Below are 25,104 nucleotides of genomic sequence, written 5' to 3'. Positions count from 1 at the left end.
CTCCACTATTCAGAGGAGTGGGGCAGAGAAGGCATCCAACTCACCGGCTGCTGCCGTGAGGGCACGGTGATAACTGAAGGCAGATGAGTGTTTGGATACTTCTGTCACCTCTTCCCGTCCCTCATCTGGATTTTGACAGCTGGAGAGCTGGAGGTTCAGAGAAATTTTACCAAGTACAGGAAAATGTAAAAGGGAACAGAAATGGGATTTTAAAAAGGGAAAGGACATGTCCTCCCCATCCCCCATCAAAATAATGCCCTTGTATACACAGTACTCTACTTATCATGTCTCAAAATACACTTAAACTCAACTGCCTTCATCTCGTGTGTGTGTGTGTGCAGCGCTACCCGCTAGAGAGGGGAGTAAGTATCCGGCTGGCAGATCTCATCAAGCGGTCCAAATCACAGCAGTTCCACGGCCTGATGGGAAGAAGCCCAGGTAAACAAACAAACAAACAAACAAACAAAATACAAATGCACATTGTTCTTGGTGGTATTATTTTCATCTGCATTAATATCTGTATAATATTGTTACTGAAACACGTGATTTCCTTGTTGTAGCCTGTTGTTCTCTTATTTTATTACATTTCCATCCCTTCCTAATTTCAGGCTCATCCCAACTTGTGCGACTGGGCAGGAAAAGTGAGTATAATTCCATGATAAGGAAGCTGTGAGTGATGTCCGGCGTTCCTTTTTTCTTCAGCACCAGTGTAAAGATCATTTGTTTTCTTTTCACCTTCTCTTCCTGTCACTCCTCATCAGGAAATAAAGGGGAGATGTTTGTTGGACTCATGGGCAAAAGGAGTTTAGGTGGAGGTAAATGCAAACCCCTTACTGGAATTTCCCATTTCCAGCAAATGTTACTTTTGGTGTAATCTGGAATTTGCCTGTTTTTTCAACCAGTACTGATCTTTGCACAATTATTTGGGCGGGGAAATGATTTGCTTTTAAAAATCCCATCTTGATTGTTCATGCCATTGCCTTATCAAGCTTTCCTGCTTGAATTTGTGGTTTGTGTCAACCCTTGAGTCTAATATTACGTCTTTTCTTTTCTCTATTTTCCAGATATGGAAGAGGAATGGAAATCTGACTCTTACTAAAGATCAAATCATAATCAAAGCTAAGATTGAACTACAATGTCCTGCTCAGTCCTATGTTGTTGATCAACGGGACACAGAGCGTCACACGGTCTGACCAGGACAGATTGTCCACACACCTGTTGCAATTAACTGAAATTAATTTTCGCTGCTGTGAATCGCTGACATCATCGCCTATCCATCACTTTTGAACTATAATCTGTATTGTTATTAATAATATTGAGTCATATTTAAAACAGCTGTAACCCTTATGTGTTTTAAGAGTTTGCTTATTTCAATTAAACCCATTAAAGCTAATAACATTAGCAAAGTGTGTCTTTATTCTGTGTTGCCACTAAAAAGAATGATGCTGGTGAGCTGGAAAGTGGAACATTCAGTATGACTGTGATGTAGCGCGACAAATAATTGACTTCTGCAGAAAAAAAAAATCATGCTCTGATAATTCCATGGTAATATAATAACATAATGTTGCATATTAATGAATAAAACCGTATTTTGTTCACATAGGTGTCTGTGCTTGCTTTTGCTCTGAATGAACACATATTTACATATTCTACTTCCTGTATTACATATGGAGAAAAGGATGCTTACATCATATCCCTTAAAGGAGCACTCCAGTAGTTTAGCATTCCACTTCCAAAAACTCTGGGGCCTGACAAACAGACAGATTTTAAAAAGATCAGCTGCAACTGAAGCAGCGGAAGCAGAAATAACCTGACTTTTAGTCCCTGGTATGAGTAAAAACTCAAAAGACACTACATTTCCCATAATGCAACTCACAATTCTTTGTTAGACCCTCGCTGCCTCGCAAACACCCACATCTAAATCCACATCTGTAGTTTCTATCGTAGGCTTTCCGTTAAAAAAATGTGTCAGCTCCCAAGCACAAGCTGAGTTAACGCTGATGACATCACTATGACATCATCAGGGTTACACCCCATTACGAGTGAGGTGCAAAATTGATGGAGTGCCCCTTTCAAAAATTAGCACTGTTGTATGTTGTAGCACATTCACTCCAAACTACTCACTGCCCATTTTCCATCCCCAGGTTTTTAAATATTCTGTTTAAATATATTGTTTATTATGCAGATGCAAGCATGGAAAGCTAATATAAGGTGTTTCTCCTACAATCACATTGACCATATCAGTATAAGTTTTTTCATGTTGCATTGGTAGTGCTTGTGTTGAGACAGATTTTGCATCTTTCATCAATTTATCTCCATACAATAATATAAATAATATAAAACAATTGTAATTGTAATAATAATAAAAAATAATGAATGTGTAGCTGCTGCCTGTGCTGCTCACTCCTAACTGACTAACCGTAACCCTCTATGATATCATGTGGGACCTAATCTGAAAGAACTGAGAGTAAGTGCCACGCGTAAACATTCCTGACAGCAACCAAAAATGTACTCTAAGTGGTGTTATGCAGGCCAGCCCTGAAAGAGTTTCATCTGGTTTCCACATTTAAGTCCACTTCAGGGACAGCTGCTCTCACCTGCAGATGCACATCGTGTCATCGTCTTTGAGACTGGTGCAGGTCTTCCCTGCTGAGCAGAGGCTTGTCATGGTGGACAGATCATAAGGAGAGGGAGGACGCAGAATGACACCTCCCTCATTAGCCATTTGTCCATACGTTCCTCATTAACTATTAATCGCTGAGCCCCTCAGGCCTCTCACAATGTTGCCAAGGTAAAGAGCTGACACATAAACACGAGACAGAGCTCACCACGCGTTTCACCATTTGCATTTATTGAGGAGGAAGGAAGGGGGAGAAGCAAGTACAAAAGCACAACTGAGCTACATATCGATGCCACGCTACCTTTGTCTGTCTCGGCTTTGAGTGCGTTGTTTAAATAGGAAGCAGGGTGCAGTACTACAAAAGCTCACTGGTGGCCTATGGAAGGTGATGGAATGCCTCTGGTTTCTCTAAGTAACTGTGATACTATTCAGATGTGTTAATAACCAGCAAGGTGCTCTGAAGCTGCCCGTCTATAGCTGCCACTGGCACAGAGAAAACTGCAAGACAACAGGGTGAAAAATAAATGAGAGAAATAAAAACATGGACTGTAACATGAGACAGGCAGGTTTTCAAAAAAAAAAGGGGAAATACTTTCAGGTGATTAAATGTTATTGATTTGTAGTATTTCGCACATTCCAGGGGGGTCTTTTTTCTGTGTTGTAACTTTTAATGAACCTTTTTCAGTGAAGACCATTTTCTGCTACTGTGAGAATAGAAAATATTCCCTTTGTCCTTGTATGTTAAATATCAGCACAATATGGCAGGCGTAAAAAGAAGCCCTTATTCTTTCGTTGATTCACTGAACGTTCCATCTCCGCTCCATCATACCTATGCAGGTAATAGCAAAAACAAAACAAAAGAACTAAATTGACCCCTCCTGTATAGAACATCATCATGAAGAGTTGCGTTTTAGGATGGATTTTGAATTTTAAGTCTCTTAAAAAGTAAGTGCACTTTACTGTAAATGCACTTGAGAATTGATGAAGAAAAACACTGTCTACGCTCAGAACAGTAATTTGGGTCAGTAGCACATTTTAGAGAGGTTTATTGAAAGCAGGTGCTAAAAGGACAAATGCTGTCCTTTGAAATGCATGGCCTGTTAGTATTGATTTGACATCTGCCAGTCAATGACGTGACTCCTGAACGGCTTCATGTAAGACCCAAGCGAAGACAGGATCAGAGAAAACAGAAACATGTAAAACCCAGATAAATAATCCACAGATGGTACAAAGGAGACATCACTAAAAAACACAAGAAAACAAGACATGAAAAACATCTTCGACCTGACAGAATTTAAAGGCAACACGTCTTACACAATGAGAGAAGGAAAGAAAAATGTAACTCTTGGCTGTAGTCTGCAAAGAACAGATTCCTCCACGTATGAAACTGTGACACAAAAGCTACTGAACAAAATAGCACTCGAAAAAAAACCCCAGAACAGCTGATTCAATCTGACATTGTTGGCTGCACACCTCCAATTTCACAGCTGCTGTCACTGCTGTCTTAGCTTATGCACAATGTTTAAATGAATGGTTTGATATTTTCGGGAAATACACTTATTTACTTTCTTGCTGAGAGTTGGATGAGAAGTTGACACCGCTCTCATGCCTGTACAGTAAAATATGTAGCGACTGCAAATAGCTGGTTATCTTAGCTTAGCATAAAGACTGAAACAGACACACACCAGCACCTCCAGAGCTCTCAAATTCGCATGTTACATCCTGTTTGGACAATCTGTGCAAAAATGAAAGTGACGACAACTTGTTGTTTTACGGGGGGGTTATGGGCTGCAGCCAGGCTAGCTGTTTCCATTCTTTGTGCTAAGATAAGCTAAGCAAATATATTTTTATTATATATTATATAATACGACAAGGGTGGTATGGATCTTCTCTCCTAACTATTGGCAAAAAGGTGAAAATGCATATATCCCAAAATGCCAAACTATTCCTTTAACAAATCTGAAAAGCTGGTTATTAGCATCCAACTAAATACTGTCAATAAAAGAAAAGAAGTGGGCTGTAAAGAACAAAAAATAACACAAAAATGCTGCTGACCATGTTTACTAGTCTTACACTAAAAGGTTGTGCTTATATTTTCTCGACTGCCTGCAGCAGCAATTCTGGTGTAACAAGTAGAGACAATGTGTAAAAATGACATGTTTTGGTTCAATCATATGTCACTTTTGATTAGAGGAGAGAGATTTCTGAAATGTCATTGACTTCTGTCATTGTCTTTGTTGGTGGGGGGGATGCTCGGGATAATCCCTCCTGTACCTTTCAAGAGCTTCTTGACACATTCAAATCCACATAATTTGAGATAAATATTTATCTTCACAAGGAAGCCGGTCTGATAGACGTTCCTCTACCAGACTTGTGTTTTATGTTCTACGCAATTAACGTTATTTTTAAGAATATAAATAGCATATTATTTTTAAAAAATCTAATAAAAAACACTTGCTGGCTGATCACAGCTACATAGTTTCACATATTAACACACAGAAGAAAAATTAAAATAAAATAAAAGAAGCTTAAAATGGGGCTGTTCTAGCTTTATACAGTGGTAAACCTTAGAGGTAGAAAAAGTAAAAAACATCAGTGACAAATCGAACCAAATCACCAAAAAGAAAAAAACAGCAACATGTTTGTGAGCTCCAACACTCCTAACAGCTGACATCCCTCATGTACCTTCACTGTTCAGAATGTAACTGCAGACATCGTGAAACGACACAGCCGGCGCCAAGATAACAAAAAAAGAAAGGGAGACAGGTGGTAACCAAACACATCCGGGTAGATCCCGTCCTGGTGACACAACGCGGTCCAAACACGGCCAATGGCAGCTATAGCTTCCTGACTGACTGTCTGACGGCTGTGACGGGTTAAATACTGGACACGGTGTGTGTTTGTAGCACGAGAGGTGAGCTGAGTTACTGATCTGCTCTGGGTTCAAACAGCCGCTGTCAGCGTCAGAAAAATGCTCGTACTCCAGGTCTGTCTGCCATTTCTCCCACCGCTTTCTTTCACAGAGAAGGTAAAAGATCTGACCTGAGACAAAATTTTAAAACCTTCAGTCGATGGGATGTACAGTATGATGTGAGGCAACATCACTCAGCAGCGGTTGCCTGTTCTTTAAGCATCACATTATGTGAAATGACAACATAGTTAATACTAGGTAATATTTTGTTCATGAGGACAACTGAACATCAACATTTTTTATCTTTTTCCAATTTTTTGCCACTCTCAAAGAAATGATCAAATTCATTCCCCAGTCTTTTCAAATCTGTGTTGGGCCATTCTTTTCATTCATGCAAGCTGAGTGTTAAATTAAGGTCAGGGCTCCTATTTCTAGAAACTTTATGCATTCTGGGCCCAGGCCGTGGCCTCTTTAATCACAAGCAGCTGGTCTGTGTCAGCCAAACGCATCGAGTGAGTCAGTGTTCTGCCGACCTGCGTTACGTCGAGCTTCTCGAGAACAGAACGAAGGCCATCGCGGGGCCGATGCCGGCTGTCGCAGATTGGATTAGCGGGTGTGCCTGGTGCTCCGTGCTAATCGAGTGTCTGGGAGGAGGCGCACTGGCAGCGCACAATTACTTTCACTTTTCAGATAACAGATGAGGTTGAGGAGATATCAGCGGTGATCATACATCGACTGACATCACTGGCAGCTACGCTCATTATTTTGCATTTTAGTCATACCTGATGTTGAACAAGAATCTTACTATGAACCTGAAAGTCCTGCTTCTCTGCTATGGAAGCTCAAAGAGTTCAATATTAAATCGATATAAATGACATGACATTAAAAATCAGATGAATAAACTGTGTAAAATATATAAATGAATCAACAATTAGAGATATAACTGAAGAAATTTTCATTAAAGACATTTTAATTTCAAAATGCCCTAACGTGACAGTGGTGTTGTCACCGCCCTATCACATTTCAGCTAAGCAAGTAACCCCTGCCTCTCAAGCAAACAAGCTAACTGCTAACAGATTTCAATTGTCAGTTAGCTCCTGTTAGCTAGAGCAACAACAAAAGTCAAAGTCATTCTGGCACAACCAACAAGAGGCTGCTGGTGTAAATAAACTCAGTACATAGACACAGAAATTAAACCTCTTTAGCTTTCAGGCCTTAGCCTTACAAAGCTGCTCATGCTACTCGCTACTACTTACTAACTAACTAGCTAGGCTAGCTTGTGAGTTTGGAAAGAGTGATAGCAGTGTTAGCTAAAGCCTGTTAGCTTGAGCGACTGCAGAGAAAGACTCTGTCTTTCTGATCTTTCTCTGAGGAACATGTTGATTCAAAATGTGGCAGAAGTTACTCCAAATGAACTCTTTTTCCTTTCTGATTTGATGGTGTAATGATGATTGTAAAGCCTAATGAGGCAAATTTGTCATGTTGGACTATATGAATGAAACTGACTGGACTTCATTAACATTAGCTGCTACCATTAGCACCGACTCCTCGCTTACATAACTGGATGAATCTGGTAGCAGCTGTTGAAGCGTGCTACCATAAGAGGCAGAGAGAATGTGATTGGCTGAAAGGTGAGAGAGCAGTGACGGTCATGGAAAGTGACTCTTCCAATTAGCTGAAGCTGCAATATTGCTTTTGTATCATTTATTAATAAATACTCCCATCGAGTGTTTAGTGCTTGAGGTTTCTGCCTCCTAAAAGGAAGTTTTTCTTTGCCACTGTCGCTTAAGTGCTTGCTCATGAGGGAAATGTAAAGTGCCCTGCGACAATTTCGGTTGTGATTTGGCACTATATAAATCAAACTGAATTCAATTGAATTGATTAGCCTTGTGTTTTTTATATGTCACAGGTACCATCAATGTTTGTTTGTTTTGTTTTTTACGTGAACAATTTTCTGAGATTATTCCGAATGAGGCCCACCCTGACCCTTCGATGGCACCTCCGACTACAGCTTGGTCAAATTGTGCAGAGCCAGATCTCACAAACCAACTCCACATAGCCAGGTTTTTAAGCATCGAATGCTCATTGGTCACCCATTCCTGTATTAAATGATTTTGTTTTATGTCCAAAAACTTTTGATATTCCGGACAGGCATCATATCAGTGAGCTGATCCTGTATTTGTTGGGCTGAAGTCAATTTCCCGAGCCATGGCAGTGACTGCTGAACCCAGAGTAACGGCTGACGCTGTCAGTGACTGACTGTGCCGTAGCTGCTGAAAGCGTTTCGTTCAAGAGTGTGTGTGAGGGTTTAGGCTCCGGATCTGTGAGCATGCCAGTGTGCGGAGGAGGATCTGTCTGTGTATGTGCGTGTGTTCTGGGTGGAGTGTGAAAGGATGCTCCTCTACGTCCCTTTAGGCGGAGTCCATTTTAAGGCTGTGGGGTCAATGGTCTTGCTGTTACCACGTTTGGTTTCCTTGGCCTTCCAGTCGTCGATTAGGTCCTACAGAAAGAAGATGCACCTTTATTTGGCTACACTGACGTACGACTATGTAATAAAGCTGAAAAGTGCTTGTTTTCAGTACTCTGGTTAGTATGAGTTAAAGGATAACTTTAGTTTTTTACAACCTGGACTTTATTTGTAGCATTAATTACGACCATTTAGACACCCAGACAACTTTGGTGGCATTTGGAGTCGTTTTGAAGAAATTAGCCCCAGAAGAGCGGCGTGTATATCCCTATAATGTGAGTTATCGGGGCACCCGTGCGTAGCCTCTATAAACGCATAATCTGCAGCGAAACTCGTTCATATTACAATATTTTGTTATGATATGCTGGCGCTATTCCCCTCTGAGCCCGTGGTGGCATGTTATCAACATCCAGCGTCTCTAGACAACTACTTCTGACGTGGATGACATCATTTTCGAGCGCCATGCGCTGCGAGCAGCCAGCCACAACACAGCTAACTCTGCGGCGGTCGGCTAGTTTAGCTGTAGTTTGCGACTGTTATTTTTCACAAAATGGATGAATATTTTTCCCACTCTGAGGTGGTGGACGATGACTTTGTTTACGATGGACGTCCTCACCGTTTTGAGCCGGAGTGCACGGACGAGGAGCTCGTTGAAAGGAGGATGCGGAGGCAGAGAGAGGAACAGCTGACAACAGAGGAGGATGTGTCAATAAACGTCTGTATCACAACACTGGAGGAGACGTTTTTTCGTGTCCCTAAAGTGAACTGGAAGACCCAGCCAAAGCCTGCAGGACCAAATGGGCAACTTGCGATTGAGTAAGTAGCTTACACACATGTATAGATTGTTTATTTGCCTTGGTTTTGTTTGGCAGAAGTTTATCAGTGCGCGGAAATCCTCCAGTGTTGTGATACAGACATTTATTGACACATTCAGACGCGTATCTCTGTCCTACTCTGAGCAACAGAGGCATTCCTCCTCTGTTGACATCGATGAACATTGTCCACAAGAACACCACCAGATGCCGTCTACTCGTGGACGCGCAGCCGTTTGTTGTTGTTTGGCTAGCTGTTCCTCTCTCTGCCTCCGCGTCCTCCTTTCAACGAGCTCCTCGTCCGTGTACTCTGGCTCAAACGGTAAGGACGTCCATCGTAAACAAAGTCATCGTCCACCACCTCAGAGTGGGAAAAATATTCATCCATTTTGTGAAAAATAACAGTCGCAAACTACAGCTAAACTAGCCGACCGCCGCAGAGTTAGCCGTGTTGTGGCTGGCTGCTCGCAGCGCGCGGCGCTCGAAAATGATGTCATCCACGTCAGAAGTAGTTGTCTAGAGACACTGGATGTTGATAACATGCCACCACGGGCTCAGAGGGGAATAGCGCCAGCATATCATAACAAAATATTGGAATATAAACGAGTTTCGCCGCAGATTATGCGTTTATAGAGGCTACGCACGGGTGCCCCAATTACTCGCATTATACGGATATACACGCCGCTCCTCCTCTAATTTCTTCAAAACGACTCCAAATGCCACCAAAGTTGTCTGGGTGTCTAAATGGTCGTAATTAATGCTACAAATAAAGTCCAGGTTGTAAAAAAACGAAAGTTATCCTTTAAAGAGTAACGATAAACAACCGGCTACCATATTTTCTACCAAACGAACAGAACAGCATGACCTTTCAAATTTGATTGTTTTGTTCCCTACCTGTCTCTTTAAAACCAGGTGTTTCCCCTTCCAGTATTTGAGCATCTGGAGGGACTGCAGTGTGCTGACAATGTCCACTGGGTTCACTGCCGTCTCCTGGCTGATCTCTGCGAACACACGAGAATCCGGATCCCAATCACATTTACACAAGTCGGTTTCTACATGCAACGGGTTTGTCTTGGTGTTTTGGTGCACAACAATAAGCACAGTGAGAAAAGAAAAGTAAATGTGAGTACTGCAAGTCAAGAAGCCTAAAAAGAAAATCAAAAATTAACAATATAATGTGAAAAATATACACACAGAATACACAATACTCAGAAAAATATGTGAAAAGGCAAAATGTTGCCCAAGAAATGTGTAAAAGTTGGCGGTGTGAAGTATCTGAGTGGGACACAAAGGGGTCAGAGTCATGGGATCACAACCGTCTGATCGGAAGAAGCTCAGTGAGGCTGTACATGGACACAGCAGTGAGCTGAATACTAATGCCAGCATACTAACATGCTCACAATGTTTAGAATATTTTTTACTTGGACAGGAGCAGTGGCTTCCTGGTGTGGTTGCCGGGGCAACTGGCGGAAACTTCTCCTGTAACTCTCGACAAGGAAGCGAATGAGCGAGCCCTGCCGCTAGAGTGGCTGAAAACAAGCACTTGCCTTAAAGATGTGCAAAGATAGGTTTGAACGTTCTTTATTACTAGTTGTTTCAATGACAGATTCTTGATCTGTTCAAGGTCAAGAAACATCAGCTACTGCGCCATTTTTATGCATTGTATTCTTAACGTCCCCTGCATGGGATCAATAAAGTTATGTTTTCTTATTTTGTTAATTCGATTTTCATTTCGTGATTTTTGAGTTCAGAATCCAGAAGGTACTCACTGGGGTCACTGACTGACTTCCTTCATGGATGATTCCTCTATAAAGCTACATATCCACAGTAAGAACAAACTCAGAATTCAAAGGGAGAATCTCTTTTGCTAAGCAGATGCATGGTGGTTGTGGCTTGTGCTGTGAAAGTGAAAAACCAGTCAACGTTATAAACCTTCATGCATGGCATGACCACGGTGACAGCTCTTTATGAAACATGTAAACGCTGTCAAAACAAATCAAAACTGAACCCACCTCGCACAATGTTTGCTAATCTCTGCAGGATGGCAGAGCTGTCAATCATGGCAGTACAGTGAGAATGCATTTAGAATGCAGTGCGGGATGACTGAGAAGGGTTATTTGTATTTCTCTGGATGAAAACATCTTAAATTCAAAATAACATGAAGACGTGTCCCCCTTCCAAGCTCAAAAGAAAAGGAGGACAAAAAGAGGCTAGGATGGGAGGGATCAGCAGTAAGATGTTTATTGGGTTTTTTACGAGCAGGTCCCTGTTTTGTCTGTGTTGAGCACAGGGACACCCATGCTAACGCCAGTGACACAGAGGGTGACGCAGCACACATTCCTGCGATTCACATGTTTCTGTTGATTAACGGTTTGGGGAAGAAACACACAATGAAACGCAGCAATGTGACAAAAGGCAGTGAAGAAGAAAACTGCAGGCGAGTATATGTGGGTGTAAACAATGCACTAGGGCCGTTATTTTGACAGATACTGTGATTGAGGTATGCAAATTACATTACTGGTCAGAATTTTGATTTGTCCAATACGTTGGTTTTTCAACAAGCTCCTATACAACTAATGACATCGCCATCAGCTTCAGCTGTACTTGCTAATTAGCGAATGTTAGCATGCTAACACGCTAGCCACCGCTGTGCCGCAGCACAGCCTCACAGAGCTGCTAGCGCGGCTGCAGAGTCTCAGTCTTGTTTTTATTGTCCTCGCAGGGCTTTCCTCTGAATGGACAGAACCAGTAGAAACCAAACTGACTAAGCAGGATGCCCCCTCAGAATGCGTTTGGGATGACTCAGCCTCGCACGAGTTTAAGTCCTGTGTGCGTCCACCATCGTTCATCACCGGACCACTCACTTGGACCTCAGTACTCTCTGATCCATTCACACAGCAGGACACACATGAATGCATGCATGCACAGATTAACACACACATGCAGTTGGAAGAATTGTTGTTTTCTTTGGGGCTTTCAGATTTAACTTTACAGTGAATTACTTGACCAACAAATATTCTGAGGCCTGGGTGCACCACTGCCCACACTCATTTCCTTGCAGCATTTTGGAGGATGTGATCCAGTTCTGACCTTTGATGGAGATCTCCTTGCCCTGAAAGTTGTTCAGGTAGCGCAGCAGCACCTCCTTCCAGTAACTCCGGTAGCTGATGAGGCCCAGGTCGGACAGGGGGCGCTCAGGTGAACCCACCTTCTCCTCCACCTTGGACAGCAGGTAACCTTTAAGGACAGATACGATAGAGGTGTTTTTGTTGGCTACACTCTTCCTTAAGCATCTCATTCTCCCACTGAGAAAATGGAAATAAGGATGTAGAAATATAATTTGACAAAAAAATGGATGCATGTAATAGCCAAACAAAATAATACCAAAAGAATTCATGGTTTTTCTCAGAGGAGCAAGTGCTGCAGACAGCCTCCTAAATCAGGTGTTATTGTGCTGTGCAGAATCCCTTGGCCAGTCACACACTCACACACGCACACACGGTGTATGTACTCACTGAAGTCTATGAGCATCTTGCCGTAGCCCTGCCTCATGTACTGTGGCATGGTGAGGATGCAGGACACGTTGTAGTTCAGGAAAGAGTTCTTCTCCTGCAGGAGGAGAATAATTCTGTAAGCATGACGGTTCCACTGACATGGGTTTATATCAGTACTAATATACCTTTGGCTTTGTATGTTCACTTATGCTCACCTCCTCATACTTTGAAACTCAATGAAGACATACTGAGCTGGATGAACACACAGATTAAAATATGAAATCATGTCCTGGGGGTATATGCAGTAATCAAAACCTGGGTCTAGAGCCAGCTAATAAGTGTTTGTGCATATGTACAATTCCCTCTCAAGCCAACATGTCGTATCAGCAAGCATTTTGTATCCCTTGTGATTTAAATTCAGCTTCATCAAAAAAGGAAAACTGGCGTTCTTAAGGGTTTAACAGGTGGAATTCTACTACAGCTTCAATGAAAACCACTATTTATCCAATGAGTGCGTGTCGCATTCATTATTTAGAAAATACGTTGTAGTATATTTCTTAATATTCTCAAAGTCCCAAAAAGAGTTTGTCAAATACTCTAAAACACTGGACTTGTCGCAGTAACCCAGCTGTGATTGGCTCCCGGGTTACCTTGGAGAAGTATCCGACCAGATGGCACCCTGTGTTGTCAGCTTCGGTCATGACGTAGAAGAGGAAAGGTTCGACGTCGTAATACAGGGTCTTGTGGTCGAGGAAGAGTTTCGCCAGCAGGCACAAGTTCTGACAGTAAATCTGAGGGAGAGCACCGCAGACATTATCATTATCAGAGCTTCCAGGAAACACAGCTGGCTAATCTCAACCACACACATCTCCATCTCATTAGGGATGGGAGTCTTCCATTCAGGCACAAAAACTGGTTAAGAAGGGTGAGGGACACAGGTCGTACTTCAGGCTAAAGAGGGTGAAACCACAGAGAACCAACCAGAAGGCCCATTTTTACATTCACAGCCAATCAGACAACAGGAACTCCTTAATGCTCTTTCTGCTGATAACCTCATCGATAGGAGCCACTGTAGGTGTCAAAGGGCCTTCGAGTGATTCAAGGCAACGTGTTGTATTTACCAATGACCTCATCTTCACAGTTTTCTCTCTGAAATTCACAAGTGATCCAGCCCTGTCGCACAAGTCACGCACACACTGCCTTTCTCCACAGGGGGCAAAACACCTGTTTGGCTTCAGAATCATAATACCTTAATCTGAATGACTCTGGAGTTTATTCTGGCTATGATTATTGCCTGCAGAGTAAATAATCAGGATATTACACCATCATGGCTGTCACGTCCTCTTGACTGTCTCCCACCTAAGTGACGGACCACATGGATTCAGCGGGACGTTTTTCAGTTGCTAACTTTATCGAACCATCCCCTCTTAGTTTTTGTCACAGATGACAAGTCGTTGGCAGCTATATTAATGTTTTCTAATTGTTTCAAGTTTTCTAATACAACTACTGACACTACATACAGTATGTTATGGTGTCATGAAGCAGACCGAGTAGCTCTATGTAGCACTGACTATGCTCATGACGATACCCCATGAGAGAAACAGCAATTTTGTGCAGTTAAGAGAGTTTGGGGTCTGAATTGGACGAGGCAGCCTCAAGGAGAAAAGTCAGAGAGGTTTAGGATAAGAATATGAACATGTTCTTGATTCGTACACCTTTGGGGGAAGGTCAGGAGGTGTCACCCAGCGCTCTTTTACCTTGTTCTTCTTTCCGTCCACCTCAAAGACAGAGATGTTCCCCTTCCTGTAGATCTCGTCACCTGGAGGGTGCTTCCACACACACTTGGCCTTTATGCAGCAGACAAGAAGAAGCAGCGGAGGTTAGTTTATATACAGGACAGAAAAACTACCCTTCAAAAACACTGGATCCTCTCTGCCTGCTAAATACAGTCGTCTTAGACAGACATTAAACTGTAAAATCTGTGGAATGGCCCTTTAAATCATGCATGTTTTCAAACTGTTTTAATCCCAGTGGACTATATTATTGATGTTAATGTTTTTAATTCCCCTAACTCTTTTAATTGCTAAAACTGCCAATGCCTATGACAGATAACAGTGCCAAAGCATCTCGTCACTCAGCAGAGCAGCCAGTCCAGTACAAGGTCCTCCTGCCGCTTCTCTCACTCCAGTGTACAAAGAGTGCAAACTGCATCAGAAGGGCAAAGTTATACAGTATATCTAAATAGAGTCTGCATGGTCTAGGAATACAATTATGAATTGCCTTAGGTGCTGAGATAGTGAGGTTATAGTCTGAACTAAAGCAGTAGCGCTGACTCATTTTGTGCCGCAGTCCATTTTCACTGTAATACTTCAACATCAGCGACCGGAAGCTTCAGTCCTTTTGGTTCCATCAGATGCACTTTGGCTACCAAACCTGGAGGAATCTGCAGTATTTAGTGGCGATTGTTGTTCATCCCTTTTTGAAATGTGGGATGAATGAGCGAATAAGAAAGGTGATCATCAAAATGCTTTAAACAGAAGAATCAGCAGACTGAATCTGTAAAATGAATCTTAATATCGACGCTACACGAGGCAGGGAAACTGAATTCTACAGGAGAAATGATCAGCTTGTACAACTGTGCATAAACCAGCAGACAGGTCTAACATAGTGTGACCAGGAGGGACTGCAAACCTGCACAGTTCTAACTCTGACTCAACAAAATCACTGAATGCAACAATAATCAATAACAGGTAACAGTACTTGCACTGCTGTATTAAAACAGAACTTACTCTAGCAAACTTCCATAACATAGTTTATAATAATACTGAGTGTGTAAACAGGACATTTAAGACATTAGCTGTCACTAACTCATTCGTTATTTACATCCTATAATAGTGAGCAGTAAATTGAGGTTTTGGACATTTGTTGATTATTGTTATTTTGCATCATCACTTACAGGCGCGCTCTAATATCACACGATACTTTTTGCATTTTTAAAATGTGACACACTGCGTTGTTTGATTTGCAAGCAGAAAGTACACACTCAGAAAAAGCTGCCTTACCATGTGCCTGCGCAGAATGGTCTGACTCTTCATGTACTTCAGGCAGAACTCGCACATGTAGAGCCTCCCCAGGCGGGCGTATTCCTCTGGATACGGTGAGTGGTACCAGGTGTCCAGCTCGTAGCGACCAAACACGATGGTCTTAATCATGTTGCTGCCCTCCGACACCTGGCCGGCCAGACGGAGCTTCTCCTGTACCGGCCAGGACAGGAGGGAAAGGGCGATGGGGAGAGGAGAAAAGGTACAAAGAGGACAAGAGGCGAGGGCAGACGAGCAGGCAGAGGGGAGAGAGGAGAAAGAGGAAAATCTCAATTACTTAGGGAAGGGAATCGGTTGAATCACAGATCACACTTAGCAAAACCTCAGTGGAGGCAACCGGCCGCAAAAATGAATCAATATCAAAAATAACAAAAGATGCAAGAAGAAAAATTAGGATGACGACCAAATAGGAAAAGACTTTATATGACGGAAAGGTAAAGAGTTGTGTGAAAACAGAGCACTTTCAAAATCTGAATGACTTAGATGGTGTAAATATAAATTAAAAGGTCTTAAATTGGAGGCAACTGAATTTAAGACTAGGTGCATTACCATGTGATGATAACATTACTTTGACAAGGAAAGTGTGGAGAAATGGTCTGTCACTGATGGATCACCTATTTTAGATCAAGATGCTTTTTATGTAGTAGAAAAGCAAACCCTAACCTCTAACCCCCCAACCCTCCAAGCCTCCAACCCTGATCCTGCACCCTTATTGTTCTTATTTTGTACCTTATTGTTTCCATTGTTCTTATTTGCACCTCCATTTGCTAATCTAATCTAATCTAATCTAATCGTAAAAAAAAACAATGCGATCTCATCTAAATGGGTCACAAAGTAACAGAGCAGAAGGGAAAACAAACACAGAATAACAGGAAGTGATTGTCCAAACTACCAAAAATATCTCAGACTCCTCCTGTGGCTGCAGAGGAGGGTTTGCTGACTGAAACAGAGAAGAAGAGGAATAACGCAGACAAGGGGGGGACAAAAAAGAAAGGGAAGGAGGAAAGAGTAAGGGAGGGAGGTGATGATGAGTTTTCTCTCTTACAAGGTCGTCCGAGGCACGTGCCTGCGCTTTCCTGAACAGCTCGAGGTCGTAGTCGCTGGTGATGTTCTCCAGCAGCGGCTCCCTGCTCGCTCCGTGGCTCTGACGGTGATCCTGGCGGTGGGGGCGGACAGGGAAAGCAGAGACACTTTCAAAATCTAACGTGGGAGGTATGCAGAGGAGGGAGGTAGATGAAGGACACGCATTCATTTCTCCCCAACTTACCATGTGCTTTTCCTTCTGCTCCTTATTGAGGCCGGAGTTCCTCTTCCTCCTCAGCTCCGTCACCTTCTCCTTATAGCGCAGCTGACGATCTGTAGGGGCCTGAGACCACACAGACGCAGACACTTAAACAAAGGAGACTGACCCCTTTACCTCTGAGAGAACGGTACAGCAAACAATGGATCACTATCATCTATATAAATGACTGATGATGATGATATATAAAGATGTATATGTCATGTATATAATACAGAAAGAAGAAATAATGTCTGAAGTTATAGTAATTTCTATTAAATCTAATATTGACAATTTATCACTGCTTGGTAAAATTTAAAAATGAACACAAAATGTGAAGGTCCATAATTGTTAAGCCAGCATCCCACAGGGATCTATATTCAGACTTCTGCAGTTTGTATATAAATGATTTACTTTCTGTCTGAGGAGATCCGGCCATACGCTGATGACACGGTGATCCACACACATGGCTGCACACACAGCAACTGGCTTCAACACACACTACCGACAATGACCGTCACTGCGGCGCGGCTGAACCGCTCACGTTTGAAGTTCAATGAAGCAAAATCTGTGAGTATGTTCCTCTCAAAAAGGCCATGTCCCACTTCTGAACCAGTTATGACACATCCATGTCAGTGCCTGGATCAATTCTAATCTGTCCTTTTCACCTCAGGTGAAAGACTGAGGCAGAGAGCTGGGGTTCATCTGAATCATTTTAGATGAGAATGAAGCTCAATGATATACGTTCATGTTATAAAGATAATCCTAAGCAGTCCTCTGTTATTCATGTGCGTTCATGTTTTGGTTTCTTCTGTCTTATGCAGTATGGCTCGCAGCTAACTACCACGTGTTATACTGTGGCATTACCTTTTGGTGGATGTATGCTGTACTATTTTGCATTATTGTGTTACTATTTGGGAGACCAGAATGCAATCATCAGCAAACTGACAACAGTTTTACAAAGCGTGTCCATGCAGTAACATCCGTTTTAGAATGACGTGTTCACAAAGTGTTGAACCTCGCTCCATCCTCGCTTGTGAACCACTGAGCCTTTCCAGGATGCTCCTTTCATACCCAATCATGATGCTATCACCTGTTACCAATCAACCTGTTTACCTGTGGAATGTTACAAACAGGTGTTTTTGGAGCGTTCCACATCTTTCCCAGTCTTAAGTTGCTCCTGTACCAACTTGTTGGAAACGTGTTGCTGCATCAAATTCAGTTTTACACAGCGTCCCAACTGGTTTTGGAATGGGGTTGTAACTCGTTTAGTCCATTCTCTGCTGATCAATGAGCTCTGTCCCTGCCAAACAAACCAGTCCCTTCACACTCACACACACACACGCACTGCAGCAGCTCCACTTTGCCTCTGGCCCTGCTACATCGAAGAATCACAGTGTGACCTCTGACCTGAGGTGTCACCGCTTTAAGAGTAATGCTGCAGTGTGTGGGAATTCACTCAGTGCACGATGAAGTGAATTGGACAGGTGAAATCGAGGAAGGGTCACAGCCTTCACCTGGATTCACTTGTTCAGTTGATATAATATGTTTTCCTTATACTCTCTTCCCTTACAAAAACACAGTATAAGCATGTATACATGTGTACATGCATCTGTATCAGTGTGTGTGTGTGTGAGCATGTGTCGCCATGTGTTACGCTTGTGCATGTTTCTACGTGCATGTGTGCTAGCGTGTTACCTGGCTTCTCGTGGAGTGTCTGTTCTCGTCCTGCCGGTGAGACAGCGTCCTCTCCTCGGCCTGTTTGTCGCGGGTCGATGCCTTGCCCTAACAAAACATCAACACTGTCTACCACAAACGACACCACAGCAACCACCTCCGCGCTCCTGGAGGCTTCGCGGCGTGACAACTTCAATTTGGGCCTGTTGGTTTCCTTCAGTTTCATCCACTGGACACTTGGTCGCAGTGTGACGGCCGAGACGTTCCCACAGTGGAGACTTGGCTTGACTAATGAGTAATATTCTAAAAGCTACAAAGGAGTGACTGAAGCAAAAACGCAACAGGTTTTATATTCTAATGTGGCAGATAGTCCACCAAAATAAAACAAGACTAAAGAAGAGAACCTGAGCGATGACAGACAACACATAAAATGGTCAAAGCTGTTTTCAAATAGCATTCAGCATCATGGTCTCATCACTGGGAAGCCTCTTGATATATCTGTGTGTGTGTGTGTGTGTGTGTGTGTGTGTGTGTACCTTGCATTCATCAGCAGACAGATTGTGGTAGAGAGGACATCCCGATATGGAGAAATGTCTCTCATGCCTGCCTGTTAGATGACCTGGTAGAAAGGGAGGGAGACACAGAGAGCTCAGGTTTGTTGCGTAGCAGCAGGACATCTGAGCCACTGAAAAACGCTGCAGTGCTTGTTCCCTCACCCAGTGAGTTGCACCCAGGTGTGGGGCACTTCATGTTGAAGTTGTAGCTCTCGTGGAAGCGCCGACGTTTGGGCCGGTGGGACAGGTCGTGGGCGGCGGCCTCTTTGAGTGACAGCTCTTTGGCCAATCGCTCGTCCTCCTCTTGGGAAACTACGATATCGTTGCTGGAAGACACGAGGTCGTTGCTGGGGCTGGAAACCTCGATGTCCGACTCTGAGGATGGGGCGTTACCTGTTGGAGTGCGAGGAGGGGTCTCGTCCCGGTCCGCCCCCTGCTTCAGATCTGCTGAGCCAGTCAGGACAAAGGGAGTGAAAAGGAATGCGAGAATGCTGGGTAAAAACTCCTGCATTGATCAATGGTTTGCCTTTTGAGCGGAAAATGGCAAGTCAAAGATTTGATCATTTTTAAATAAGAATGTTAGTCTAGAGAAAATAAATCCATTAACATGCACGCTAAAGATCTGTTTTTAAAGTCATGATTCAGTTATGAGTAGTTGAACTATTTTTGTCCCAGCACAAACAACACAGAATGTTCCAGAATATTATGGGTTTCACAAAGTGCAACAAGTGGACTAAATGCAAATACTGTGGGCTAGCCAGCAGCAACAGTGACACCACTGAGAGGAAAACATCTCACTGACTACAAATCAGTATCTATCCCTACACAGCCTAAATAGTAATGCACATGTTTTACCACTTGTCCTGTAATAGGGCCATCTCTATCGCCGCAAATATATCTTAAGGGAAATCTTTTTACGCTGCAACTGTGACCACATCCAGATGCAGTCGACACCCTCCAGCAGTGGCTGCCAGCAGAGAAATCCAATCGTAAAGACTGATGTTCCTGCAGGACCAGTGTTTGAGCTCAGAGAGTCTGCTGAATGGGAAGACTTATTGCAGCCCATTTCTTTTCCAATTCTTCTGGTCACACTGGGCTATTCAAGATGTCAGGCAAATTTTATTTAACTCTGAGATTGCGAACCTCCACCAATGCCAAACAACGCTTTGTGTTCCGCCCTGAAACACCGTTCCTAATACCACGTAGATTTAAAGTCAGACTGACATGCAGAAACCCTGCAGGCAGAAAACAAAACAAAGGTGCAAAGAGGGACCGATGACAAGTTATTCTGTTGAGTATCGTGATCAAAATTCATGTTGGCCTTGACAAGATGCAAAACACTGATTCCACCATTCAACTTTTCTATGAGGATAATCTGACTAAATAAACAAACATTGCAAAAGTGCCAACTACGTGTGGCAGCAACATATTTGATGGAAGCGCCACATTGAGCTAATGATAATAAGAAATTTCCTGAGGCGGTTTTCTTGGCTGGACTGCAGCAAAGTGGGCCAGAGCTACAAACACTAAAGTCTGTTCCTGACTGGGTGAATGAGTCCCCCCATTGGCCGCTGCTCTTCAAAAAGGAGTAGGCGTAGTATAGGCGCAGTCCTCTAAGGCTATTGCTAGTTGGTTCATCAGAGGTTCATCATACCCTCATCAGGTCATTTGTAACCCGATGAGGGTCTGTCCACCAAAACGTTGTTATCACATGTCTCTGACTCCAAGTGAAGAGGACAGTGTGCAGGAGTCGGGTTTGTACATGTCAAACAAACGAGGTTTGTTTGACATAGACACGACTAAAATGACAATCATGAAACTTTTTCATTAATTAAAGTAACTGGGTATCTTTGCATTACTCTTAATATTCTTACACAATGTGACTCAGTGTTAAGGTAATAATGCTAAAATTGAATAAGCAAGCAGTCGAGGCAGAGATATATCTGCTGCTATGGATCCAGATCACCTACAGTGTCTGAAGTCTCCGCGAGGTAATTCATTCGTCCCAGTGACAAAACACAAGCCCAGGATATGTGCTGAGACACATTTGTCTTCTTTATAATCAGGAACACGCTGTGATCACAGGCAGGGGCTCATAACATTAGCAGAGCAGCACTACAATGAATGAATGAATGAAACAGGCAGATAGACGCTCCTGCTCCTCCCCGTCCTGTCCACCTCATCATTCCTTCTTTTCTCTGCCTCCTCAGCTTCCTTTTCATCGACTCGTCAGTCTTTTCTTTGACGCTCCCTCTCGTCCTGTCCCTCCTCTTAATAACAAATGTTGAAAGCATCCCTAATGCAATGTAGGATCTAATTTCTATGACATACAGGAAACACTACTGGCCTCACCATTAGCCTCAGTGTCTGAGCCGGACGACCTGCTCTGACGCAGTGGGTACTTCTTGGCTGTTGTGTTTGTCGCTCCCTGCTGGCTGCGTGTGATCCTGCGCCCGGACGAGAAGACGGACGCTGCCACTGCCGCCGCCGCCGAATCTGCTGCTGAATCCAGGCCTTCGTCGGGACCCACGGGCGCAGGAGAACTGCTCCGTACTGAGCTGCAGTTATCTAGAGGAGAAGAGAAGAGAAGAGAAGAGAAGAGAAGAGAAGAGAAGAGAAGAGAAGAGAACAACTTAAGAAAAATACAATACCTTAGAATTGTAAGCATCCAGTTTTATATGACAAACTTACTAAAATATTCACATACTGATCAAAGATGAATACACTTACAAACACATTTTCTTACAGTGACTACTTCTACTTTGGATATGTTTTACTGCTAATACTTCCATACTTTAACTTTTTCTTTCCCTTTATGGCATTGGTACATTTACTTAGAACAACTTCAGTGCCTCTGAAAAAGCCTCTGTTTACAATCTACTGATCAGAATCATTAAAAGTCTTTCAAATTCTAGATTGATTTCTTGTCCCTGAGCAATCTGTAACAGAGCAACTGTAAGCAAAAATGATAAGACCAAGATAGTTACTTGTTGCGAATGGCTTCAATGGTTATGAAGAGACAAATCCCGCCACAGAAAAGAAGACCTGAACCTCTAAATCCGCTTCATTTTGGAGAAAACTAGCCTGTGTGCTCTTTCTAAGCTTGCATGAAGACTACCACGGTGCAGCCAACTTCTCTCAGTAACAAATAGCGGAGGAAACAGTGTCGGCCTTTCTTTCTCTGCTGTAAATCCCCTCTGGCAGCCACAGCAGAAAGAGGTCACACAGGGGGTGGGAGTAGAGTTTATGTGTGCGTGGTGGGGGGAAGGCCAAGCTGTCTGAACCCATTCATGCTTAGAGGCTGCTCATAGCTACTGCTGAACTGTTGAAGTGAGGGGGGCTTGAAGTCTCTCTGTAGTCCATGAATGAAAGCATCCTTCCTCATTCAATTGACACACATAAATGAAATCATGCTGCATGTACAACTACACTGCATGGGTGTCACTTTGATATACTCTATGTTTGAACCTCAGTGAGCCCAAATTCAGTGTCAACAGCAGAATGTTACACTAAGCCAGTAAACACATGGTCAAAACTAGGAGGTGAGCCAATTAAACCTGCAGGTTATTGGCCAATTAAAATGAAATACAGTCAATACTTTCGGGAAGATCTCATTCTTGTAAATTGGTTGGAGGAAATCTGATTATATGATGGCTTCAGCACTACAAATGAATGTACTACCAAGCTACAGAAACTGATTTGAAAGAGCTGAAATGTCAGCATGTAGGCTGTGTGTGTATATATATTAATTCCTTCCCTCATAGTTTCTTTTTTCATATTTGACAATTTCTCATCCCAAATTATCTGCTGTTCTCTGCGCGATATAACTGCTTTGCATGAATTTCTGTACTTCCCATCGTGGATTATGTTTACAGTTTTGAAATGTTTACCTTGGGAGCTCTGGCTGAGGCGGAGTGACGCCCGAGTCAGGCGCGTGCTGCTGCGCCTGCGCGCGCTCTCGGAAGCCTCGTTGTGTTCGAGGTCGGCAGAAAAATCCGAGTCCTCCGTCCCGTCCGAGCTGCTGCCTGCGGTCCTCTGCAAACAACAACAACAACAACAACACTTAGCAGCTGTCTGCGTCATTTAACTAAGAGTCTGCACAGTCACCACGAGCGTCTCACGTCAACTTAGGTAAAGATTTGCATTATTTTGGGGTTTTTGTTTTACCAGCGGATAATTCAACAAGGATCCCATGCTGGGGGGAGGAGCATCACCCCCTCCACATCTCCTCCGGCTCTGCACCCCCTCTTGTCACGATGTACTTGTCAGTAAATGCTCAATATGAGCTTAATCGGCAACAACGCGGCTACGCAACGAATAATACCGACTGCATCTATTGTACCAAACCCAATTTACCACAACGCCTGAGTGCCCCTCCGGCGTGAATTTCTAGTTTACAGTCAGTTAAGTCGACTAATTGTTCACAAGACTGTCGCCAAGAGCGCCTAACAACTCACAAAAACAAATGCATCCATGAATTGTCCCTAAAACTGCTGCATAATGTGTCGAAATATCAGGCTGCCTAGCTGACTGCCGCACTGAATGAATGGGGTGATGCTGAGGCGTATGAGGTCTCACCCTGCCCCACTACAGACCAAAATCCGGCTGGGTGGGGGTGGGGTAAGGGGGCTCAAGTAGGAGCCAATATGTCATTTGCATTGAACAAATAACAAATTGGGGCCCCTTCCATCATCTGAAATAACAGTCCAAATGTGATATTATAGGGTTACCAACAATTGTATATTATTAAAAAATCAGATTCATATTTTTCCGGTTTTCATTCGTTGCACTTTTTATTTCGTTCACAGTAGTATTTCTTTTTTCAGATTTTCCATATGTCAAATTTAATTTACACAGTGCCACCCAAGAAATAACATATAATAATAAGATACGATGACGCTTTCTTGATGTTGCCTCGCGACTCAGACAAAGCAAATGAGAAAATAAAAATTAGGGGAGGTACACCATAAATCGAAACAGCCTTAAAGTTATATACGGTGAGTACAATAAGTACATTGAAAACATACAATAAATCAAATTAGGAAAGTTTTATACAATATAGTATGCCAGTGTACATTGTACAGTGCTTTGTGTGATTTTATGCTGCACATGCAAAATAATGTTGATAACATCACTATTAAGCTACTTTTGGTTTAATGCTAATAAAAATGAACCACAGTTTGAGACTATTAAAAGTCAGTAACAAACAATTTACAAGTGTTAAAGAAAAAAGAACTGTGACTCTCCAACACGGCATGCTCCTCAAGCGCACATTAGCTCTAAGTGTGTTTGACAACGCCACAACAAGAAGCCTCATTTACATGCGACCAATTACATTTTGGAGGGGGCGGGTCGCGGTGGAGCCAGACCAGTCAGCGCAACGCTAGTCCAGATTCTGTCCAATCACAGCGTTGTTTTGGTGCGGACGCTTCGCCCGATCCTTGCACTCAAAGAACAGCCTGTTCCTTTCATCAGTTATAGCTGCCGTTAACGACGTTAGCGGAGGTCAGCATCTCCATGCTCTCAACCAGCTTTTAGAAATCTGACCAAAATTCATATTACCCAAGTTTCCAAAGCTATTCTGACCAGCTATAACCTGAAGAAGCGACTCTTCATAAACAACAACACATTATCGCAACTTAGCAATAAACATTAGCTAGCGTAGCTTTTAGCACAACACAACACACAGCTCAGTTGTGTGATTCTACTAACACTGATTTTCAACACACATCTACAACTTATTACCGGCATACCGTAGAATCGCATTTCAGTTCGCCTGCAGTCAAAGGTTTTTCCACTAGGTGTAATGTTTACCTCTACATTGGTTAACATTAGCTATGACGTTATGTTGTTGTGTGTCCGATCTGCAGTCTGTTCTAATGGCTAAGTCTGCAGCAAACATCTGCCTTACCTTTCTCCGGGGCATTTTCAAATGGGTGGCGTGTCGCGTCTGGCAGATTATTACTACGCACTTTGGGAATAATTATTCTCAGCTCGTATAAATAATAAGAACAAATCTCCAGCTTCTGATATGAGCCAACTCAGCTGAAAAAAGCGCATCAATTTCTCTGCACTTCCTTGTGAAAACAGCGCAAGCTCGTTGGTTTTTGGGGTCCGTTGACAAAATGCCTCCGTGTTGAGTGGAGGCCCGTTGCTTAAGATATTTAAAATCCTAGTTCACTGCGCTCG

The 25,104-nt window shown here is 43.0% G+C and overlaps 1 protein-coding gene across 2 annotated transcripts; it reads right to left on the bottom strand.

The window, feature by feature from the left end:
• Nucleotides 1-2,837: 2,837 nt before the first annotated feature.
• Nucleotides 2,838-24,974, bottom strand: LOC121620646 (histone acetyltransferase KAT7-like). 2 transcript variants are annotated; one of them, XM_041956778.1, is made up of 15 exons: nt 24,827-24,974; nt 22,806-22,950; nt 21,268-21,483; nt 19,078-19,362; nt 18,898-18,980; nt 18,383-18,469; nt 16,673-16,771; nt 16,451-16,561; nt 15,367-15,558; nt 14,062-14,151; nt 12,955-13,095; nt 12,326-12,419; nt 11,901-12,047; nt 9,705-9,811; nt 2,838-8,031 (listed from the first exon to the last, which is right to left on the bottom strand). In XM_041956778.1, exons 1-15 carry the CDS (start codon nt 24,839-24,841, stop codon nt 7,933-7,935), a joined length of 1,911 nt encoding a protein of 636 aa, XP_041812712.1. In that variant the 5' UTR covers nt 24,842-24,974; the 3' UTR covers nt 2,838-7,932. The 2 variants fall into 2 exon arrangements, with proteins under 2 accessions (XP_041812712.1, XP_041812713.1); XM_041956779.1 differs by having other exon boundaries at nt 19,078-19,359.
• Between the last annotated feature and the right edge of the window lie 130 nt (nt 24,975-25,104).

This window comes from Chelmon rostratus, chromosome 17 (genome assembly GCF_017976325.1).
Source record: "Chelmon rostratus isolate fCheRos1 chromosome 17, fCheRos1.pri, whole genome shotgun sequence".
NCBI lineage: Eukaryota > Metazoa > Chordata > Actinopteri > Chaetodontiformes > Chaetodontidae > Chelmon > Chelmon rostratus.
This window is presented reverse-complemented; position numbering and strand designations above follow the sequence as displayed.

What these genes read in the sequence shown, in the direction of transcription:
- LOC121620646 (XM_041956778.1), bottom strand. An exon ending in CTCAGACACTGAGGCTAATG is followed by an intron (nt 19,363 to 21,267) that starts GTGAGGCCAGTA and finishes TGACTGGCTCAG; the next exon opens with CAGATCTGAAGCAGGGGGCG. An exon ending in ACCTGGTTTTAAAGAGACAG is followed by an intron (nt 8,032 to 9,704) that starts GTAGGGAACAAA and finishes TTCTTTCTGTAG; the next exon opens with GACCTAATCGACGACTGGAA.